The sequence below is a fragment of the Anabrus simplex genome, chromosome 1, assembly GCF_040414725.1.
Source record: "Anabrus simplex isolate iqAnaSimp1 chromosome 1, ASM4041472v1, whole genome shotgun sequence".
In the NCBI taxonomy this organism is placed as follows: Eukaryota; Metazoa; Arthropoda; class Insecta; order Orthoptera; family Tettigoniidae; genus Anabrus; species Anabrus simplex.
The window spans coordinates 1,423,752,504-1,423,775,702 of NC_090265.1; the positions used below are offsets into that span (position 1 = coordinate 1,423,752,504).

At 38.5% G+C, this 23,199-nt stretch overlaps 1 protein-coding gene across 3 annotated transcripts in view; it reads right to left on the bottom strand.

Moving 5' to 3' along the window:
• The window catches only part of ppan (Brix domain-containing protein peter pan), a 159,257-nt gene that overhangs the window by 75,243 nt on the left and 60,815 nt on the right, over window positions 1-23,199 (bottom strand). For all 3 annotated transcript variants that reach the window (XM_068225544.1, XM_068225545.1, XM_067137899.2), the window contains one exon: window positions 1,906-2,050. In XM_068225544.1, the coding sequence (XP_068081645.1) occupies window positions 1,906-2,050 (145 nt within the window). The remainder of the gene's footprint in view (window positions 1-1,905; window positions 2,051-23,199) is intronic.

Sequence of the window (23,199 nt, forward strand, 5' to 3'; positions counted from 1 at the left end):
CCTCGTAGTACGTGTTCCTCATTAAGATATTTTCTCACTTACTACAACGTAAATTCGGAATTCCGATTCACGTTGTATTAAATCTATTTAAAAATACCCCATTTATCGCGTCACAAAATTTCATTATTACCGCTCAGCTCAATCACATTTTTCCCAGCTTTGAATTGTTCTTTGTCATCCCTTGTGAAATGAACATGATTTCTAATACAGATTAGAGCCCTCACCAAAGGAGGCAGGTCGGGGAAAGTTATGCGAAAATGGGAAATGGCCTTGAATTCCGGAACTTTAGAGAGTAATTTATAGTTTCGGGAAGCAAGCTATTAGCCTCTGGAAAGTTCAGTTTTGCTCTCTGGTTTTCTTTGATATTGCTGAAAAACCCAGTAAAAGCCTATTTGTGCTTGTATTTTGCATTCCATTCAAAAGTTAGAATAATGTATTTTGTGTTCAGTGATGCAGTGAAAGGTAGCAATTATTTGCTGCGTGATAGATTACTTAAGGATTACGAATATAATTGTGTGAAGCTGCCTAGCGTGGTGCGTATTTGTCTTGTGATAGCCCCATTACAGATACTGAAAAAGTCCTGAAATCGTTTATTAATGAAGACAATTCCAGGAAGTGGAGAGGCATCCACATCTTTCGAGGATGACGTGTATGTTGAAACTCGCACCTTCTAGTTACAATTCGAGTCGATCGAAGTGTTGTCGTACTCAAGGTGACAGTCAAAGTCATTTCTCTTGCACGTAGCAGAGTTTTAACTCCAAATAATTCATGTTCAAAGAGTGTGATCTGCAATAATCCGCTGATATACTTTTACGGAGCCCCACTGCAAATGTTTTTATATTTACTGTTAGGTATTTTACACACATTTTAATACACTGTTTTTATTTAATAAGCATCGCATCTTGAGAAACGAAAAATAGCCTATATCCTTACCCGTATATATACAACGTAAAATGCACGCATGTCAGAAAAAAACATATCAAGTGTTTATATATTCGTGTTGGATAGTTTTTACTCGTGTAGTCAATAGTAGATTTTCTCGTTTAACACATTATCTTTCCTTGTCTCCTGCAGAAATACCTAAAGAGGTTTTACTGAATAAACTAACCTCCAAAATCAGTCATCCACTCCGCGCCATATCTTGAGGTGTATCATATTCTTGCTTAATTTCTGTACATAGTTTTAAAATTAAGCGATCATTTATTTCAGCCTTTATTTCTAACAAGTTAAATGCTGCTATCAGCCACCGTTATTTAAGCATTCATTAAAAAAAAACATGCTCTCTTTCATTTTGAATTGTGCTTATAGAACACCAGTCGATGAGTATTACTGATCGATTCCGATATCTCCTTCGAGTTCAAATGTTGACCAGAGAGCTCGCTATTGCACATAGTGAAATATCTATGGCGAAGATGATTGATCACATTTAATATAATCGCTGGAGTGCTTATATACTATCAATGGAAAAAATTACAGATGCTTAATCAATTGTAATAACGGATGCATTAGTGATAGGGTTCTCATTGTAACCGAAGGATTTAATATAGGGGTTTTTGAGGGACAGAAAAAAGCTGCCTTTATAACGGAGTTCTCGCTATAACGGACTTCTACTGTACTTCCCACATGTTTAGGTAAACCCTGTTTAGACTCGGTGAACTTTTAACTCAAATGGTTTAGGACTCCCAGGTAGACTGGTTTGTACCAACTGCCAGAGCACAACAAGGGCTACATTTTCGAAAGTGCCCAAATTGTTCCCTTCTGTTTCACAGTAACTGGTATCTTGACTCTCAGAATCAGATGCAAGGCCCCTCAGCTTTTGCTCATGCTCAGTCACAACGATATATGAACAAGAACTTACCATATACTATGAACCATGATAAGATTTCAAAAAAACCTAGAACATACCTCTAAGGTAAGTCTTGGACCCATCTCCACTAATCTTATAGCAGATGTACTGGCAGCTGCATTACCTCTGGATGACAACTTCTGTGGTAAGGTCACATGACTAGCTGGATCATCTTCCGCTTCACTATCAGACAGCTGGGCAGGACTATCACATCAAACAAAATTATTATTCATTTCCTTATAACAAACATTAAAAGAACAAATAGTGAGAGTGATAATGAGATAGGAAGTGGTAATGCTTCTCAGCAGCTACAGTTCGAGAAGAAATATGATGATCCTGATTTACATTATATTACTGCATATTATTCTAAAAGAACTTATACTACTATAATCTGCCACAAGGGAATGAGTAATACATTTGAAATATTAGTTGCATTTAACATCCTTTAATCTATTATTAGCCATAAAACACCCGAGTGTCAAAATATACCCCGGAATAGTTACTTAAAGTAAGTAGTTTTACGTAAGTGTTATGATCACATCCACAAGACTTCCACTTTTACAAGAAATCCAAAATATAGGAATACTTTTCATTTCAAAAATCCTGCATGCATTGGGCATGATGCAAACCATGGTTACCTTGGTGAGAAGCTAAAGAAGCTGTGTTTACATTTTGTAGAACCATCTTACAAAACTCATGAGAACACTTTCCCCACTTTATGATAGTTTGGGACAATTTTAATGGCTTAGTAACTCTCATTCTTGAATGTTTATGAATATTTGTTATGCCATGCTTTGTTTGTGAACGTGCCTTCTCTCACGGATTTTAATATTTCACAACAGAGGACAGTAAAAATGAATTTGATGCACCAGTTACTGAATTTATCAATATATTAGCGCACAAAATAAGTGAAAATAGTGAGAGTGATAATAAAATAGGAAGTGGTAATGTTCCTCAGCAGCCATGGTGCGAGAGGAAATATGATGATCCTGATTTACATGAGTTCCCATTTAATCTTGCTCTGAGTTTTTCTGCAGCTGAGTATGCGTGTCCTGTATGGTTTAGGTCAGCCCATACGAAGCGGGTGGATGCAGCCCTTAATGAAACATGTAGAATAGTAACTGGGTGTCTGAAACCTACTCCCAATGACAAACTCTACTGCTTGGCTGGTATTTCTCCTCCAGACATTCGGCGAGAAGTGTTTGCAAGGCAAGAGAGGTCGAAGGTGGATCTCACAAGCAACCACCCGTTATTTGGACATCGACCTCCACCCAGAAGACTGAAGTCCAGGAAAAGTTTCCTCAATGTCTCCAAGGCTCTGGATAAACCAGCAAGAACAGCACGTTGTGATATGTGGCGAGCAAAAATGGAGCATCTTTCTGATTGGATGGTGCCTTCTGAATCTCCACCCCCTGGTCATCATTTGGAATGGACAACCTGGAAGGCATTTAATCGTTTGAGGAGTGGAGTAGGTAAATCCAAGGATAACCTTAAAAAATGGGGTTATCTGAAAGATCAGTCAGACTTCTGCGATTGTGGGAGCAACAAACTACCCAACACCTGTATGACTGTCAGTCCTGCCCTGTTCGTTGTACACTTCAAGACTTGATTCAAGCCACTGAAGAGGGAATTTCTGTTGCCCATTTCTGGGCAGACATTGTGTGAAACATGTTTTGTGACATAAAATGTATTCTGTTTTATTTGTATATAATACCTTATTTATATTTTTAAGTTTCTCAACACTCTGACACGAAATAAATAAATAAATACTCATTTTGAGTTGTGTTGTGAAACATAAATTCATTTTAAATTGCGGTTGTAATTATTTTTCATGCACAATACAATAATTAGTTTTTGTGTTGGACTGTTTTATGTTCTCATCCGCCATAGTGCAGAAATTAAATAGGAGTTGAGCGGGAAGCACCAGGTAGGGATAAAGGAGTTCAAAAGGTTAAAATGTTGTGTTGTGTTCAAAATATTATTGGTTTTATATCCCACTAATTACTTCTATGGTGTTTGGAGAGACAGAGGTGCTGGAATTTTGTCCTACAGTAGATCTTTTACGTGCCAGTAAATCTATTAACACGAAGCTGAGATATTTGAGTACCTTCAAACACCTCAGACTAAACCAGGATTGAATGTGTCAACTTGTGCTCGGATAGCCTGTGCTTTTTCTCTCTCTCTCTTTTTTTTTTTTTTCTACTTGCTTAACGTTGCACTAACACAACAAACGTTTTAGTAGGCAGAACGTAGCGGCCATGGTACAGCCCCAGCATTTGTCTGGTGAGAAAATGGGAAACAGGGCTGCTGACGGTGGGATTCACACCCACTATCTCCCGAATGCAAGCTCACAGCCGCACGGCCAACTCGCTCGGTGATAGCAAGTGCTCTAAACCGGTGGTATTCAAAGTGTGGTACGCGGATTCGTCTCGAGGCATAAGCAAATTTATCGTAGCTTTTAACTGTTTTCAGTGAACAGTTCAGAAATGAATTCACCTCATTTTCAATAAAATCTTGTTTTGATTTAGTGTTTTTGTCTATCACTACACAGAATCCTTTTTTTTGCTAGTGGCTTTACGTTGCACCGATACAGATAGGTCTTATGGTCACGATGGGATAGGAAAGGCCTAGGAGTTGGAAGGAAGCGGCCGTGGCCTTAATTAAGGTAGAGCCCCAGCATTTGCCTGGTGTAAAAATAGGAAACTACGGAAAACTATCTTCAGGGCTGCCGACAGTGGGATTCGAACCCACTATCTCCCGGATGCCTACACAGAATCCCCTTTCCGAATTATTCATTTTAAAATACATGTCAGTTCGTATCTGACATTGACACAGTATGTAAAAATTCTTACTTATGCTGCACTGCTCTCCTTTTTCATTTTTGTTTTGACATTCACTTCAATTTTCTTCAGTAGCAGTATAGGCCTATGTAGTAAAACAGTATACTGTTGCATTAATAATTATGCTCGTATATATATCGTTGCTAGGCAATGAGCACCTTGTAATTCCACTCACAAGAAAACCACGTTTCTCCATTTGTCTTGTGAAGGCTTGCCGTGCTGCCTGAGAAGGAAGGAGAAAACTGCAACAGTCAAAAGATTGGGCTATCATTAAGCAATGAAAGTGCCATGAACAGTTCTCCGGCCATTGCTGACCTCTCAGGTTTGGACTTCTTCTGTAAACCTTACTCCAAACGAGTTACGAGGTTTCCTTTGCATAGTGACAATACATATACAATATATTATTGTTATTACTGGGGAACAGGATGGTGTAGGGGTTTTGCTGCTTGCCTGTCATCCCGGCGATCATGGTTTGGTGTCAGAAAGGGCATGCAATCTTAAATCCCCAGCCACAACTCTTTCATACTTCAGTGCGGCCCTGAGTAAGTGGGATAAGCTGCGGAAGATGATGATGGTTGATATTGTTTGGAATCGAGCAACAATCATTTGGTATTTCTGGTATAATTGCATTATACTCGTACTTCGGGGGTATGAAGGTAAAACAATTGGATTTTGGGGGTATGCCAACCAAAATGTTTGAATACCACTGCTCCAAACCACTTAGTCTGGTCCATATAGGTATGTGTTAAGGACTGGAAGTTTGATACAGAGCTATTTATTAATGGTGAGCTGTTTCAGGCATTCAGTATTACTGCCCTTAGCAGGGGGCAGATGGGCACACATTATAGATTACCAGGAGCCAGTCTGATATTGCCACCAACATTTTCAATGAACCAGGACTTTTTCAACAAAACGTATGTGTACCGGTACTGTTGAATATGTAAATATCATCCGGAGAGAGATATTTCCTCTAGGCATTAAATTGTGATGGGATTACCCCACCAAGTAGGTAAAGAAGTACTGCAAGACATTCAGTCTAGAATAGGGGAGTCAAACCCTGGACGCCGTAAGTGCAATGACCGTGCTAGAAATACCTGTGAATGCGAGCGCAAGTCTCTTCCCCTCAGTCAGCTTGTACTTCCCCACGTTGCTGACTCAGGCCTGTGCAGTGTGCACACCTACTGATGACATTCTCCAGTTATTTGTTCTGGTCTAAAACATGTTGAGTGGAATCATAGGTTGTAAAAGGATGACATTTTCCAAATGCAACAAGGAATGGTTCTTCCTTTACTTAAGCCATGATCATGACGGAGAAGCACAGTGCCTTGTCTATACTAATAATATAAAGAGGAAAAAATTGTATGTTTGTTTGTAACGAATAGACTCAAAAACTACTCAACCGATTTTAAAAATTACTTCACCTATAGAAAGCTACATTGCCAGTGAGTAACATGGGCTGTATTTTATTTTCAAAACAATTAGAGGTGGGGGACACGGGCAGGATATAAAAATAATAGGCTAATATGGGCAAAATATCGAATTTGTCGTATAAGGACGAGACAAAGCTCAATTTAATCCTCTTGATGCAAAGAACAAAACTCGGTAAGCCCTATGGGCCTGAAAACCATGTTTTAAGGCCCTAAAACCAACCATTACGGAGATATTGGCACCACACTACCCGTTCTCTAGAAATCGGATAAAAGAAATGAACTTCCGTAACCATGGCAACGTCAGCTCCAGGATTCTAGAGCAGCGAGATTTTGCACGTATGTTTGGGCATAGCTGCCATCCAAAATTGGTACACAAGACTTACTATCTGTAAAAAATATACTGTTGTGTAAGGCACTCATAGGACTCCTTTGGGCGGGGATGGTAATGGGGTGAAGTATAAAAATCTTATACTATATATAAAAGTGGATGTATGTGTGTGTGTGTGTGTGTAAATGACACATCCCCTCCTAAACCACTGGAACAATTTCAACCAAACGGGAGACTAGCACTGTGGGGGTAAGCCATCCCTAGTGCCTTTAAGATAGTGTCGAATTCATAATTTTCGGGGTCGCTGATTTGAAAAGTAATACTCCAGAATTTTTTAAAGTCCAAGTTCAGCCCCCTATTAGGTGGGTAGCGAAGGGGAGGGGGGGTGAGATATAGAAATAATTAAAAACAGTTTTGAATCCATAGATTTCAGGGTCTCTGGGATGAATAGTAATACTCCGGATTTTTTACAAGTCCAAGTGGGGGGTGGAGGGGGTGAGATATAAAAATAATAGGAAAACTATATATAAAAATCTTTTTTCTTCTTACTATATATAAAAATGGATATATGTGTGTGCGTGCATGTGTGCGTGCGTGTGTGTGTGTGTGTGTAAATGACACATCTCCTCCTAAACCACTAGAGCAATTTCACCCAACTTGGTACACTTATCAATTAGTATCAGGAGACAAACCGCATGGGGGTAAGACACCCTAGAACCCTTATGGGCAGGGGGCGAGGGGGGTGGTATAAAAATAATCTAGAATAGTATCGAATCCATAGTTTTCATGGTCGCTGAAATGAATAGTGACACTCGGAATTTTTTAAAGTTCATGATCAGCCCCTTTGGGATGAGGGTGAGGGCGGAATGAGATATAAAAATAATCGAAAACAGTGTCGAATCTACAGTTTTGGGGATCACTGAGATGAATGGTGACAATCCAGATCTTTTATCTCTTAGGGGTGGAGGGCGAGAGAGGAACAGTCTCATTGACAGTTGAAATCCTGTACATTGTATCTATAGTGCGACGGCTAAATACATATAGTTATCACTTATTAATTTTTGACAGGATCAAATACTTCCCAGTCGATTCAAGCTTCCATAAGGACAAAGTTTTACTTGAAAATTAAATAATCTAAAACTTGAAATCAAACACATCTAAATAACTCAAAAAATTAGATAATAGATCGTAACATATCAATCTGCAAGTCAAAAAGGAATTCTATAAAAATTCTCTTCACACATAACTAACTGGTAATGCAAATCTTAAGGGTAAATATTCAGAAACTATCCGGGCAACGCCAGGTACTACAGCTAGTATGTAATAAAAACATATCATATGTAAGTAGTTTTATGTCCGGAGGTACTATCAAGTGAATCATTCGCACGACAACACGGGCATCACATGAGAGAACACGAAACCCTTAAAATCCGAATTATCAAACGGTCTTCAATCAGTAAGTATATTAATAGAAATAGCTTCCGTTTTCCTTTCTTGAGAGAATATTCAAAATTAGGGAATTACACTGGTGGAAAAAAATATCCAAACACCATGAAATAAGAAATGTAGAATATAGAAATTTTGGCAATATATTTGTCAAGGTAACATACTTAATTGATTAAAGGTACAAGACTACGGGTTAATATCCATGCCAGAAAAGCCATCGCAAATGTGACATGCTGGTCCATTAATAACCGGTGTAATTGCCTGACTATCGAATGCAGGTATGCAAATGTGCATGCACTGTGTCGTACAGGTGCCGGATGTCAGTTTGTGGGATGGAGTTCCATGCCTGTTGCACTCGGTTGGTCAATACAGGGATGGTTAATGCCGGTTGTGGATGACGCTGGAGTTGTCATCCTATGATGTCCCATATGTGCTCGATCGGGGACAGATTGGGGGAATTGAGCAGGCCAAGGCAACATGTCGACACTCTGTAGAGCACGATGGGTTACAACAGCGGAATGGGGGCATGCATTATCCAGTTGAAAAACGCCTCCAGGAATGCTGTTCATGAATGGCAGCACAACAGGTCAAATCACCAGACGGATGTACACATTTACAGTCAGGGTGCGTGGGATAACTATGAGAGTCTCCTGCTGTCATAGGAAATTGCTCCCCAGACCAGAACTCCTGGTGTTAACTTTTAGTACGACGAAGAGGCCAGTATCAACAGCTCACTGCAGTTGAATGATTCCATATAATAGGGCTTCGTGAAGTTGGACTTTCCTTCCGTGCTATTGCAGAACGACTTGGAAAGAATGTCTCCATTTTGCATGCATGCTGGCAGCAGTAGTCACGAGAAGGTACGCTCGCAAGAAGACCGGCTCCAAACGTCCCTGTGGCACCAATAAGTGGGAGGACTGCTGTATTCGGCGTATGGCTGTGGCACAGCGGACTGTGTCTGCAGCAGCAATTCAAGTGGTAGTTGGCACCACAGTTATGCAACGAACTGTTCGAAATCGGTTACTTGAAGGACAGCTCCAAGCCAGATGCCCTGCAGCGTGCATTCCACTTACTCCAAACCATTGCCATCTGCGACTTCAGTGCAGTCAAGCAAGAGATCATTGGAGGATGGAGTGGAGATCCGTTGTGTTTTCCGATGGAAGCCGATTCTGCCTGGGTGCCTGCGATGGCCATGGGTTTGTTAGAAGGAGGCCTGGTGAGCGCCTGAATTCCACCTGTCTGCAGTGTCGACACAATGGACCTACACCAGGAGTCAGTCAACTTGTGACCTTGATATACCTGATCTAGAAGATCAATGCAGCTGAAGTCTGTAGTATAGAGAGTAGGCAATATATTTGTATATTCCCATGTTATCAATACGGAATGAAAACCATTTCATTCACTAGCCTATTTAAATGCAAAATGTCCTAATGAACTTCTCCATGCTCTTCTGGGTCTGGTTTGCAGTTTCTGTATCATTTCTGGAATCACACTTGTGAAGGCATTGTGAACAGCATTCTTTAACTCTTTGTTTGAAACATCTTTTGCAAACATCCATTTTCTGATTTTGCTAAGGGAACCTGGTGAGGTGAGATCTGTGCTTCATGGTGGTCCAGGATCACGGACCAATTCATAGTTGAGGAGCGTTTTTTCAAAACTCGACATTTGCAGCAAACGTCATTTTTCAGGAAATGTGTTTTTTTATTTCCACTTAGAAGCATATGCATGAAACATTTCAAATTTTTGTCGATGTTAGTTCCAATAGAGACAAGCACGATACCTAAATAGAACTTGTTGAAACTGAAGGTGGTGGTAATAATAATAATAATAATAATAATAATAATAATAATAATAATAATAATAATAATAATAATAATAATAATAATAATAATGTTATTTGCTTTACGCCCCACTAACTACTTTTACGGTCTTCGGAGACGCCGAGGTGCCGGAATTTAGTCCCGCAGGAGTTTTTACGTGCCAGTAAATCTACCGACATGAGACTGTCGTATTTGAGCACCTTCAAATACCACTGGACTGAGCCAGGATCGAATCTGCCAAGTTGGGGTTAGAAGGGCAGCGCCTTAACCGCCTGAGCCACTCAGCCCGGCAACTTAAGGTGGATGGGGTAAGATTAGAAGATAATTTTCTCAACATTTTTTTCAAAAGTCGATATATGCAAATATTATGGTAAAATGGAACTTCACATTAACACACATTGTCTTCACATTTTTGTTATTTTGTGAATAATATTTTTTTGAAAATGTATATTTATTTTTGAGCTCCATTGTCATACATTTTTTAATATAGGCTACTTGGTATTGTAAGATTACATAATATTATTAGATTCTAATATACTTAGTATCAAGCAGTGTAACATAAAACAAAATAAGGTATTAACCTATAATATCAATCCTATTGTAATGAATGAACACAATATCACACAGGTTAAATTAAAGTTGTCTTACAAAATAAAGTCTACTCAATTAATATTTAAGAACTCATCAAAACATAGACATCAGAAGGCTGTTACTTGTCTTCTAACACGATCCTGTAGAAATCCACAGCATCATCCGGTATTTCAAAAAACTTCAGAGCTTTAACATCCTTTTCTTTGCACACCATATTTTTCTTTGGTAAAACAGAGGATTTTAGCAATACTTCATGGCTGGATGGATTTCATTTTCAGAACTTCAACTTCCACTGGGTATGCGAAGTAGGTATCCTGTACTGATACGGAGACTTTTATGTTTCTTATTATATGTGATAACACATTGACTATTCATTTTAAACGGCAACCTAGCTTGTAGTACCTTCTGTGAACTCTTTTAGATCTTTGATTTCCCAGTCCCTGCTCAGAATTTTAAGGGTGCAATGCTTGTCTAAGATATCATAGCATTGTTTGGGAGACAGTATGTTTTCCCGTCTTCTGTAAGATTTCTCAATTCTATCGAACACTCTGTCTGGAGCCATGTAGCTGTGTCCCCGAATAGGGAAGAAATGTAGAATATTACTGAATAATGTGCTTTTTTTTCCAAGAAAGCAGTAAGTGTGACCAGGATGACATTGTTTTTGTTTTGACTGCTACAAGAGTCTGAGAATAAATGTATCGTGGTAGGGTCATCTTTGTGCAGTTTCTTTTCCAGGTTAAAAAGAAAGTCCAATAAAGCCGAAGCAACTTGGTTGCAACCTCTTGAAGATTCTGTTTCTAGCCAAGTATAGAAAAATGTCTTCCTTTCTCTGCTCTTTTGAGTGAATCATGATGCGGAGATTGTATAACCACACTTGTCTAGCATAGAAAACCTCACTCACTGATAACTTCGGAATTGGTTGATTCTGTTGCATGTCAAAACATATCTTGATGACACCTGGGTTTTCTTCTTTCATTATTTGATAAAATCGCTTTGCATGAAGTTTATGCAATCTATAACTTGTCCTCAGTTCATTCTTCTTCTCTAGGCATGTCTATTTTCATCAGACTAATATTACAACTGGAGCAGGTAACAGTGTAAGGAGTTTTGAATGACAGATTGAAACACTTATAGAATATATACTTGTAATTTGACAGCGAGCACAGTTTCAGTCCAGAACTTTTCCTTTCTTCACAGAATGTCTTCCACATCTTACTGACTGAGAGATATGACGGTAAATATCCTCTCTTAGACTTTCCTCTGCCATGATGGCTCTCTGCATTTATACCTTTTGATGTGATTCTTAATGGCAACCGTTATGTCCTAGTGTTCCTTGCCTGTTATGTCACCACCTCGATTTTCCTTAGGTAACTTCCCAGTATGATGAAACCTACTAGCCAGATAAGATAATCTGTCCTTTGACATGCTAGAAATTCCTTGAAAGGCTGCAGCACAGACAGGAAGTATTTCACCAGTTTTCTTCCTAATGCTGTACTTCACAGAAACAGTTTTCTTCTTCCTAGCACTTTCAATGTTCACTACCCTGCGCTGAGGTGTGAAAATGTGCATATACTTCAACAGAAACTTGTCTTGATCGACCTTGTTTAAAGAAGTCGTATGATGATGGAATTTTGTGATATCTTCTTAGCAGAGTTCAGCAGCTTTGCATTGTTTCATCGTTTTAGTTTCTGTACTTGTGGGCAAGTCTGAGTCCATGAATGCATTTAATATTAGGTTCATTTTTAGTTCTAGCCAGCTTTCCAGGTACTCTCTTCTTGTATCTAGACTTTCTTCCACCAACACATTCCTGAACCGGCACACCAGTTTCAGAATCTTCAGATTCATTATTCATACTGTTGTAGGGGGAAATAGTTCCTCACACAGTAACTTGCTTAAAACTTCTCAAGGAGTGAGTTTCATTTTGTCGACGACAATGAGGGCTAATCGCGGGAACATGTGGCATGCAGTTCCAAGAATACGTCCTTTCAATAAAGGAGTTTCGGCGTTCCATTGTTCCACAGAATAACACTTCCAATTATCCATGAGAATGTCATGTGATTAATAGTTAACTGCATTTATCGAGTTTTGCTTTAACTTTACGAGAGCATATATCGACTTTTGCAAAAACCTAGTGATTTCAACCACTTCTCTACACGGCAAATATCGACTTATGCAAAGGATGATTGCACAGGATGGTGAGCAAGGTCAAACTGATAATATTAGCATGCATAATTCAATTTCTAAAATGTTTGCATTTATCGAGTTTTGAAAAAATGCTTCTCAGTTGTGCTTGAAAGTCTGTATGTCGAGGATCAACTGGAAGAATAGAACTTGCCTATGACTCAACCTCATGAAAATGCAGTGAACAAAATTCTCCTTGTCTGAAGTCTATACCTAGTGATGTTTACCTTGGAGCAACTGATGCATGAGATGCCTGAAGCTCATAATCTGGCAAAATACTAGTACACTGCATTTAAACTGTCTATTTGCTGCTTTATTTACTGTAAGTTTCTATAATTGCTGATAGGCAATGGTACACCAGTTTACTAACAAACAAAAATTTATGTACTTCAATTATGGTGAATAAGTGACAAAAGAGACTTCCAAAAATCATAATGACTTTAATACGAGGTTTTCGGATGTACCTTTACAAACTCGGCAACATCTGCAAAAACCTCACCTCACATTTGAAAGAACGGGAAACATTATAGATGCATCCAGATGTCGTTGGCCACATAATGTCTGTGGTGAAGAAAATGCCCAACTGGTTGCTCAAATATTTGTAGTAAGTCTTCATAAGTAAATGAGTAAGGCATATCTCAAAAGAGCACGAGAGAATCATAACATATTGAAAATTAAAACTTTTCACTCAAAGAAGAGAACCCAATAACATGGTTGGAACTTAAAAGGGCAGTGAAAGCAATGACCAAAGGTAAAGCAAGTGGAAAAGATGAATTCAATGCTGATATGATTAAGCCAGCAGGAAGCATTGGACTACAGTGGCTATACAGAGCCCTCAATGCTATATGGAAGGATGAAAGGATACCTGAAGACTGGCAACAAGGAAGCATTGTACTACTGTTCAAAAAAGGAAATAGCAAGAAATGTGAAAATTATAGAGGTATAACTATTATCACATGGGCTAAAAATAATGGAGAAAGTCATAAACAAAGACTGAGGGATATAATAGAAACACAGTTAGAGGAAGAACAATATGGCTTTAGACCGAATAGATCAACAATAGACTTGATATTTACAGTGCTAACGATAATGGAAAAACATCTGGAAAGGAGCAAGGAAATCATCTTCGTATTTTTGGATTTGGAAAAAGCTTATGATACAGTTAAAAGAAAACGTAAGGGAATGCGTATTGAAAAGGAATGTACCACAATCATTACTTAACAAGATAAAAATGTTGTATCATGAGAGTAAAAGCAGTGTACAAGTGGGGAGTGGTGACTTTGAAACATTTTATACAAAAAAAGGTCTCAAGCAAGGAAGTGCACTGTTGCCATTTTTGTTTATTATATTGATGGATGAAATCATAAAACGTGTAAAACAGAGTATCAATAGTGATGAAGTGAATGCTTTGGTATTTGCAGATGATGTGGTGATTTGGGGGAAAGGGAGAAAAGGAAGTACAAAGGAGACTGGACATTTGGAATGAATATCTGAAGGAGTTTGGAATGGTAAATAGTGAAAAGAAAACTGTAGTCATGCACTGTGGAAAAGAGAAAAAGAGAAGCCAAGTGAACTTAGACTGAGAACGGTTAGAGAATGTAGAACAGTTTACATATCTGGGTAGCATTATTAATGGAAGTAATGAAATCAACCCTGAAATTACAGTAATAACAGACTAAGTAAAAGTACAACATTTTATCATCAAGTCAGAGAGCTTTTAGGGGATGACAAAGTACCCAAGAGAATGAAATTAACATTATATAAAAAGTACTTCATACCAATTGTAACATACGGACCAGAAACGCTGGTAACTATTATGAGACAAGATAGTAAAATTGAAGCAGTAGAAATGAAATTTTTAAGAACATCGGTTAAAAAGACAAGAAGAGATAGAATTCAAAATATTAAAATCAGAGAAGAGCTAAATATAGAACCGTTAGTACAGAACATACAGAAAACAAGACTGAGATGGTTCGGACATGTAAAAAGGAACGGGTAGCAAGAACGGAATTGGAAAGAGAAGTTAAGGGAAAGAGACTAGTTGGAAGACCGAGAAGAAGGAGGATGGATCAGATTTGGTAGGACATTAGAGAAGCTGGATTGAATGTGGCAGAAGTAATGGAGCAGGAAAAGTGGAAGGACAGAAAGGAGTGGAGGAGGCTTGTTAACCACATCCGGGCGACTGGAGTGGAACATTGATGATGGTGATGATGATGATGATGATGATGATGATGATGATGATGACCCAAAATTACTTCACGCATTGCATAAAAGTGATTATGATAGAAGACTTACTGTAAGTTCTGCAGTTGTTTGTTATCTGGGAACAAAGATGATCCAAATTTTTAGCAGTCAATTTTATGGACAGATGAAGCAACCTAAATGGATGCATTAATCATCATAATTGTGTTTATTGCTCTGACACAAACCCCTGTCATATAACATATTGTAATATCTGAGCTGGAAAATAATCACATTCAGCACTTCACTTGGCAGCAAGTTCGTAATGTTTTGGATAACACATTCACAGAGTGGGTCAGACACCATGGGGCTATTGAATGGTCAGTGTGCTCTTATGATTTGATACTGTGTGATTTTAGTCTGTAGGGGATTGAGAAGAATATGTTTTCTGTATTGCCAAAAAAATTTAGATAAATTGAGAATGTCCGTTGAAGATGCACTTCACGTGCTGAATGAAGATAAACTTTTATTGCCCTATATCTGTGAGATGATTTAAGTTGTTGCATGACAATTACTGAGCAAGGTGGTGGACACTTCAAACAATCTTTGTCTTAATGGAAGCATGTGTGTTAGAGGGAATTTGACTATTGCACTTTCTTCTCCTGCCCATCAGTCTGCAACAAAAACCCGGTGAAGTGACGTTACATCACTGAACAAGCTTAAAACCAGATCATGATCTTCTCGAAAATAAATAACTGCGAGACCAAAGAGATTACATATTTTTCTCTGCACAAGATCAGCGATGTATATCCATGAATGAGAGATTTTGCACTTGATAGTGGATAGTCAACATGCATAGCACAGTTGGCCCTTATCTGCTATGTCACCATAGCCTTTGGTAGAAGAAGTGAGAAATAATTACATTTTAGTCACACGTAGTCAAAAGTACAATAAATCTGTGGTACTGTGTTTAGATTTTAGTGGTTCTACACATGTCTACACATGGTATTATTCAAGTTTTAATAAATGCAGGGCTTAGGCCTGTAAATCATAAATCTTGTGTTTGTGCAGGTGTTTAATATTGCATTAGCCTTTGAACATGAGACGCAATAAGAAACTCGAGTGTGATGACGAATTAAACAAGGTTAATTTGACACAATTCTTCACAACCAAAAAACCTAAATTAAGTTAAATCAGAAGTGAGAAATGTAGCAGGTGTAGCAGGCTTACAACTAGTTAAAAGAAAATTCAAAGGTTAGTGGTGTAAGAAACTGCCTTGGCAAGTTCTGAAGACACTACAGGTATGGCCTAACGTAAATCTTGTGTTTTGTTTCCAAATTCCTCAGATCAGTCTCTGAAAGTAGAAACAGGTTTCTAAGGGCCATTTAAACTAGAAATGTTTAAGAAACAAACATTTACAACACAGAAACGGTGTGGTAGCTTGTAATACAACAGTTTCCAGAAACAATACCATTGGCCATGTGTATATTTCATTTTACAGTCAAACTTCAATATCTCAAAGTACTTGCAGAGGCTGAAAATAGTTCAAGTTATCAAAAATTTGAGATATAGAGAAGCGTGCATATTAATTCAGCTATAAAAAAAGTACTTTCTTCCTAATTTTTGACACTAATGCCACTATTTCTTATCTACATTTAACATTTTAGTATTACTAGGTATCGTATTAAATGTTGTTTTCAAAACCAGTTGTATTAGGCCTTAATAAGAAATGTTCTTATTTTAGGATAGGCTACTTACAAATTCAAATACCGGGCGAGTTGGCCGTGCGCGTAGAGGCGCGCGGCTGTGAGCTTGCATCCAGGAGATAGTAGGTTCGAATCCCACTATCGGCAGCCCTGAAGATGGTTTTCCGTGGTTTCCCATTTTCACACCAGGCAAATGCTGGGGCTGTACCTTAATTAAGGCCACGGCCGCTTCCTTCCAAACTCCTAGGCCTTTCCTATCCCATCGTCGCCATAAGACCTATCTGTGTCGGTGCGACGTAAAGCCCCTAGCAAAAAAAAAAAAACAAATTCAAATCTTCGAAATGAAGTTCATTATTGTTCTTTGCTAGTCTAGCAACACACTCTGAAATGTAGAGAATGCTTATTCTTGTATACGGAGACAACTTAAGTTCAGGTTTCTGCAACAGGAAATAGTGTTATGTGGGAATAATCGAGTACGCGCGAGCGTGAAGTTCTGCATTACTCTGAGTTACTGAAACATATTTTATATCTGAGCTTCAAATATAATTAGAGATATCAGAAAACTTGAGTAACAGAATTTCAAGTTATATAAAATATATAACATTCCATCAGGAAAAGAAAATTCCTTCAAGATATTGAAAATTCGAGTTATGGAAGTTTGACTGTATATTGCAAAGAATAATAAGCCATTCACCGATTTTCTTGGATTAAAGAACTGAGTGAGAAATTGAGAGCAGGGCTGGGAGAGGGGTATGGGAATAGAACTAGTTACAAGGAATTTATTAGTCAAATAGATAAGGTGCTAAAACCAAACCAAACCCCGCGGCACTACAACCCTTGAAGGACCTTGGCCTACCAAGCGACTGCTGCTCAGCCCGAAGGCCTGCAGATAGCGAGATGTCATGTAGTCAGCACGACGAATCCTCTCAGCCATTATTCTTGGCTTTCTAAACCAGGGCTGCTATCTCACTGTCAGATAGCTCCTCAATTCTAATCATGTAGGCTGAGTGGACCTCGAACCAGCTCTCAGGTCCAGGTAAAAATCCCTGATCTGGCCGGGAATTAAACCCGAGGCCTCCAGGTAAGAGGCAGGCATGCTACCCCTACACCACGGGGCCGGAGATAAGGTGCTAAGGAGTGACTTAATTCTGAGTTGAAAGATGCAAGTTGTGTTAGTTTACCTTTGAATGGATCAGCAGATAGTGGATCAGTGGAAGAACTAATTCTCTATGGCAGATTCGTAAGGAACTTCAGATTCGAAGAAATTTTCATATCACTCAAACCTTTGGGAAGTGGAAGTGTGGTCAGGTACATGGAGACACTTGAAAAGGAACTTAAAACACTTGGGCTTTCAGAATGGTTGTCGGGACAGATGGTGCTGATTCTCTGTTTGCTGCACACAGTGGATTGATTCATATTAGACTAAAGGTCAAACATAATGTTGCTGTGCACTGCATAGTATATAGGCTTCAATTATATTAAGTTCTTAAAAAAAAAAAAATGTGGACTATGTTGATGAAGTTGATTCATTAATGAAGTTGTCCGGCTCCATGGCTAAAAGGTTAGCATACTGGCCTTCGGCCCAGAGGGCCCTGAGTTCAATTCCCGGCGGGGTCAGAGATTTTAACCTTTATTGGTTAATTCCAATGGCTCAGGGGCTGGGTGTGTGTGCCGTCTTCATCATTAGAACTCATCATAAGTAGGGCCCCATCCTCACAGACGCGCAGATTGCCTATACGGCATCAATTTGAAAGACTTGCACCAGGCCTCTTCGGAGGCCACGTGCCACTGTTGTTGTTGTTGTTGTTGTTGTTGTTATTATTATCATTATTATTATTATTATTATTATTATTATTATTATTATTATTATTATTAATGAAGCTGATCTACAAATTCTACAACAACTAAGACAAGAGTTCAGAAATTTCAATATTTGCACAGTGTGAGATGGGTGGCCAGCAAGGTTGGTTGTGTATCAGCCATAGTGACTGATTGGAAATGTGTCATTATGCACTTGGAATATGTAATTGCGGGAATGGATAAAGCAGCTCCAGTGGCAAAAGGTCTACCGAGATAACTCACTGATTTTAAATTACTTCATAATATGCTGCACTTTTTCCTGATTTTTTTTTTTTTAATTTTTTACATTTAGAAATCCTGTTTCATAGGGAGCAGCTATTTCTCAGCACTATTGAACTATGTGTAAAAAGTACAATAGCATCGCTTGAATTACTTAACACTACCCCTGGCCCAAATGAAGATAAATTTGTAACGAACACGTCCATTAGTGGCATTTCCCAAGATATACAACTGAAGGGAGCTGGACCAGCTGCTAGTTCTGTTGTCAATTTGCAGAAAGAAAAATGGATTAGTCATAGTGTCGGAAAGATTTCTCGTTCATGGAACTGTAGAAAAATGCACAAACTTATCTGATACTTTTGTATGGCCAATGGGAACTGATCTGAAAAATTATGGTGCTGATGACATCTCAATGTTGGCATAATAAAGGGAGCAACTTGCAAAATGTGAAAACGGGGGAGAACTACACAAAATTAGTAGTATGAGTTCAAAGTTCTTGGAAGAGGAAAAAAAAAGGAATTGTTCAAACTGTTGGAGTTGGCAAGTAGTGACAGATTTCCTATTCTGGGACAGGTACTATCTGTTATGTGTGTTCTTCCAGTCTCTACAGCATTGTGTGAGTGAAGATTTGGTCAGATGAATCTTATACAAGACAGATTCAGATTGTCATTAGAAACAGACATTTTATGTGACTTGATGATGTGTAATATGAATATAACTGCAGCAAATGAATTTGATCCTGGAAGGGCTTTGAACCAATGTTTTTTTAGTAGCAAGACCGTAAGGCACATCCATGATTGCAGGATTCGGGGTTTAACAAACAAATCAGATATTGGTGCTTCAGTTTTATTCAATTAATAATAATAATAATAATAATAATAATAATAATAATAATAATAATAATAATAATAATAATAATAATAAATATGATGATGATGATGAAATTAACACCCCAAACACACAAAAATAATAAAATAAATATCTACTATTAAAATGTTCAGTCTCTTTATAACAAATTTGATGAACTGAATTAACTGCTTAACGGTGAATTCAAGGATATCACAGAACTGTGCTTTTCAGAGCACAGGCTCAGAGTGGAACAAATTAACTTGATAAATTTTCCAGGATTTATTATACCTAGCAATTACTGTAGATCAGAAAGCTAACATGGGGGCATATCAGAAATGATATTGGTCATGAAGGTTTGACAACTTACAATTATGTTATTACTGAACAGGATTTTGAGGTACCCTCACTGAAGATTCCAAAATTAAAGGTCATTGAGGGTATACTCTTCACCATTAGGAAAATTTCATTTTTTTTAGTTCCGTTTGCGCCTGCTATGGACCACGTGGTTCTTATCTCTAGCAGCTTTCTTCTTTGACCAGTACTCCTTCATCCTTGCACTGTGAAAGTCTTTTCGCTCCTGGGTCCATTTCACACCTCCTCCCGGACGTACTGTTTTTTCTGTTAGTGACTGGAGAGAGTTTGATGTTCAGATCAACGTTCTGTACCTATTCCTGTCATAAATATCACTGGGAGCAATGTCCAATTCTTGAAGGTCTTTTCTGACGAGTCTTGCCCACTTGGCGTTAGTCGCTTTCCCTCTAGAGATGGTGTGGAAGATTCTGGAGGTGAGCCTCTGATTGTCCATTCTCATGATATGAGTAAAATGAGTTATGATTTCTTGAAAATATGGCAAAAGTAGAGAAAACTAACACAACTTGTAAATTCATATGGGCTTAATCAGACAGTAAAAAACCCTAAGAGAATAACAAAAGTTAGAAAAACACCACCTGACAAAATTTTTAGAAATACAAATAAATATTATCGCACAATACATGTTTATTGCCCAGGTTTTAGTGACCACAGTGCAAAAATAATAAGCACTGATGTAAATGAATCATTCCATAATGAAACTTTAAAAAAAATACAGTGCAGATCATTCAATGAAACAAATACTGCATATTTTAACAACTTGTTAAAAAAGGAATCATGGTCCGAAGTTTATATATTAGAAAATGAAAATGATAAATTTAATATGTTTGTCAGCATATTTAAACACTATTTTGAAAGAGCATTTCCTATTAAAATACCACTCAGAACAGCAATTCTGCAACCCCAAATATAATTTGAAATGACCACGAAATAGAAAACAAGTTAGAAACAAAATTTTTTGGGATTTGGATTCAGCATGATCTCAAATGGAATAAACATATAAATCAAACCCCATGACTCAACAGCCCCGAAGGGCCATGGCCTACCAAGCGACTGCTGCTCAACCCGAGGGTCTGCAGATTACGAGGTGTTGTGTGGTCGGCACGATGAATAGGAATACACATATACAGTATTTTAATTCAAAACTGAGCTTAATATGTTTTGCTTTACATATTTTGAAATCTTGAACAAGCATTCTAACGTTAAGAAATGCATGCACACATACATTCATACATTATCATTATAGACCGTTATGCCTTTCAGCGTTCAGTCTGCAAGCCTCTGAGAATTTACTAAAGGTCGCCACAATGCTCTTTTTGCAGCTAGTGCCGTGGCCTCATTTAGTTCTATACCTCTTAGCTTTAAATCCTTAGAAACTGAGTCTAACCATCGTTGTCTTGGTCTCCCTCTACTTCTCTTACCCTCCATAGCAGAGTCCATTATTCTCCTAGGTAACCTATCCTCCTCCATTCGCCTCACATAACCCCCACCACCAAAGCTTGTTTATGCGTACAGCTTCATCCATATAATCTAGGTGGCACTGCATTCCCTTGGGACAGATGTTTGACCTCCTCTTTTGGAATTAAAGATTGCCTTAAAAGCTTCACGGTGGCGTTAAACACGAGTGGTGGGATCATGTAAGCTCAGTCTGTAAACAGACTCTGACAATATAGCCAAGATCTTATTCTTATACTCGTCAGTGTCCATAACCACTGTCGCATTACCCTCATCAGCTGAGAGAATAGTCAGTTCAGAATCATCTCTAAGTTCCTTCAAAGCTCTCCTTTCGCCTCTTGTTAAATTGGGTGCGGGTACAACAGCGGACCTTACGAGTTTCACACATTTCTGTCTTAACTCCTCAGCCTCATCCATAGGTAGTTAGTGGATGGCTGCCTCAACGGAAGTAATTAACTCTTCAGTGGGAATTTTAGAGGAAGCGACAGCGAAATTAAGACCCCTAGCTAGAATTGCCATTTGGTTCTTTTCCAAAGATTTCTTGGAAAGATTGACGACAGTTTCACTAGCCTCCATGAGAGACATGACTGAGTCAATCGGCACTTTAGTGAACAAGGACTCCACATCGAAATACCGAGAGCCCTGATGTATGATTCAGTATGTCCTATGTGTGGCTGAAGCAATTTGCTTAGGTATTTAGCCAGAGCATACATAGGAAAACTTATCACACTAACAATAGGTCTGAGGGGAACATCGTTTTTATGGATCTTAGGCAGTGCGAGAGACCGTCTGTTTCTGAGCTTGTCAGAGGAACTTCGATTTCTGCCTGAATGACACCTGGTTGAATTTTCGTTCAGCCTGTATAGCAGTAATGCGATCGAAAGTCAACCACAATTCCTACGAGAGAGTGTTGCTTAACAGCGGGTGTAAACGAAACAACTCTTGGGAGACTGATTAATATTGATAGCTCCCCATCAAATTCCATTTTGTTCGCCAAGTTGTTTCAAGGGGGTCCCTCACCTGTCAAATGGGAGTGCAACTCCGTTACTCCCAAAGGTCCGAGGCTTGCTTAAAGTGTTCTGAGCTCGTTAAATACATGAAGCAGGATGCTACCTTACTTACACATAGTCCAAGTGAGGATCTTTTTCTAATGAGTTAGGGACCACTGGTGGATTGTATAGTCCTGGCCGTCCGAGCTGCCCACTCCCATTCCATAACAACTGGTATCCTGACTCTCAGGACCACTTACTAGGCCACTCAGCCGTTGCCCATGGTTCATAAACTAGGATGTGACTACAGTAACCCACACCATGAACCATGCATAATTTGCTTAATTCTATGCACACTTAAAATATGGAGTAATATTTTTGCAGTATGTTGCCAGATGTTTTAGGTACTTTCAGGATTCAAAAGACAGCAATTAGAAGTACCACAAAGAAATCTATAATGTCAAAGTCCTTCGTGAAGTGGACATCGATTCAGACCACTATATTTCAAAGATAAAAATCAAATTAACCCCAAGAAAGAAATACAAACCACCGAAATCCACTAGGAGGAGGAAATACGACCCCAGCTACTTAATAAATAATGCATTGTATTCAGAAATATCCAAAACAAATCTAAGCGACAAACTGGAAATGATTATTGATAAGCTGTGTTCTGAATAACATTGCCAAAGAAACTGCTCCTATTAGAAAGAGAAAGAAACATGCCTGGTGGAATGAGGAATGTGATATGGCAATACAGGAAAGGCACAAAGCATGGCTAAATGACCAACAAAAGAAAACAGAAAAATCTAGAAGACAAGTGGCCAAAGAAATCATAAGAATCAAAAGAGACCATCAAAAAGAAAACCTAAACATCATAGATGAGTCAATCAAACAACATGGGACTAGGACATTTAGACAATATCAATTATAGTATACTCCACCCACACTCATGATGAAAAATAAACAAGGGAAACTAGCACACAATAATCAAGAGAATGCCAAAATTCTAGCCGATCACTTCAAAGAATTACTAAATGCTGAGGAACAGAAAGAATACTTAGAATTTGAGCCTTATCCAAAAAATAAAAC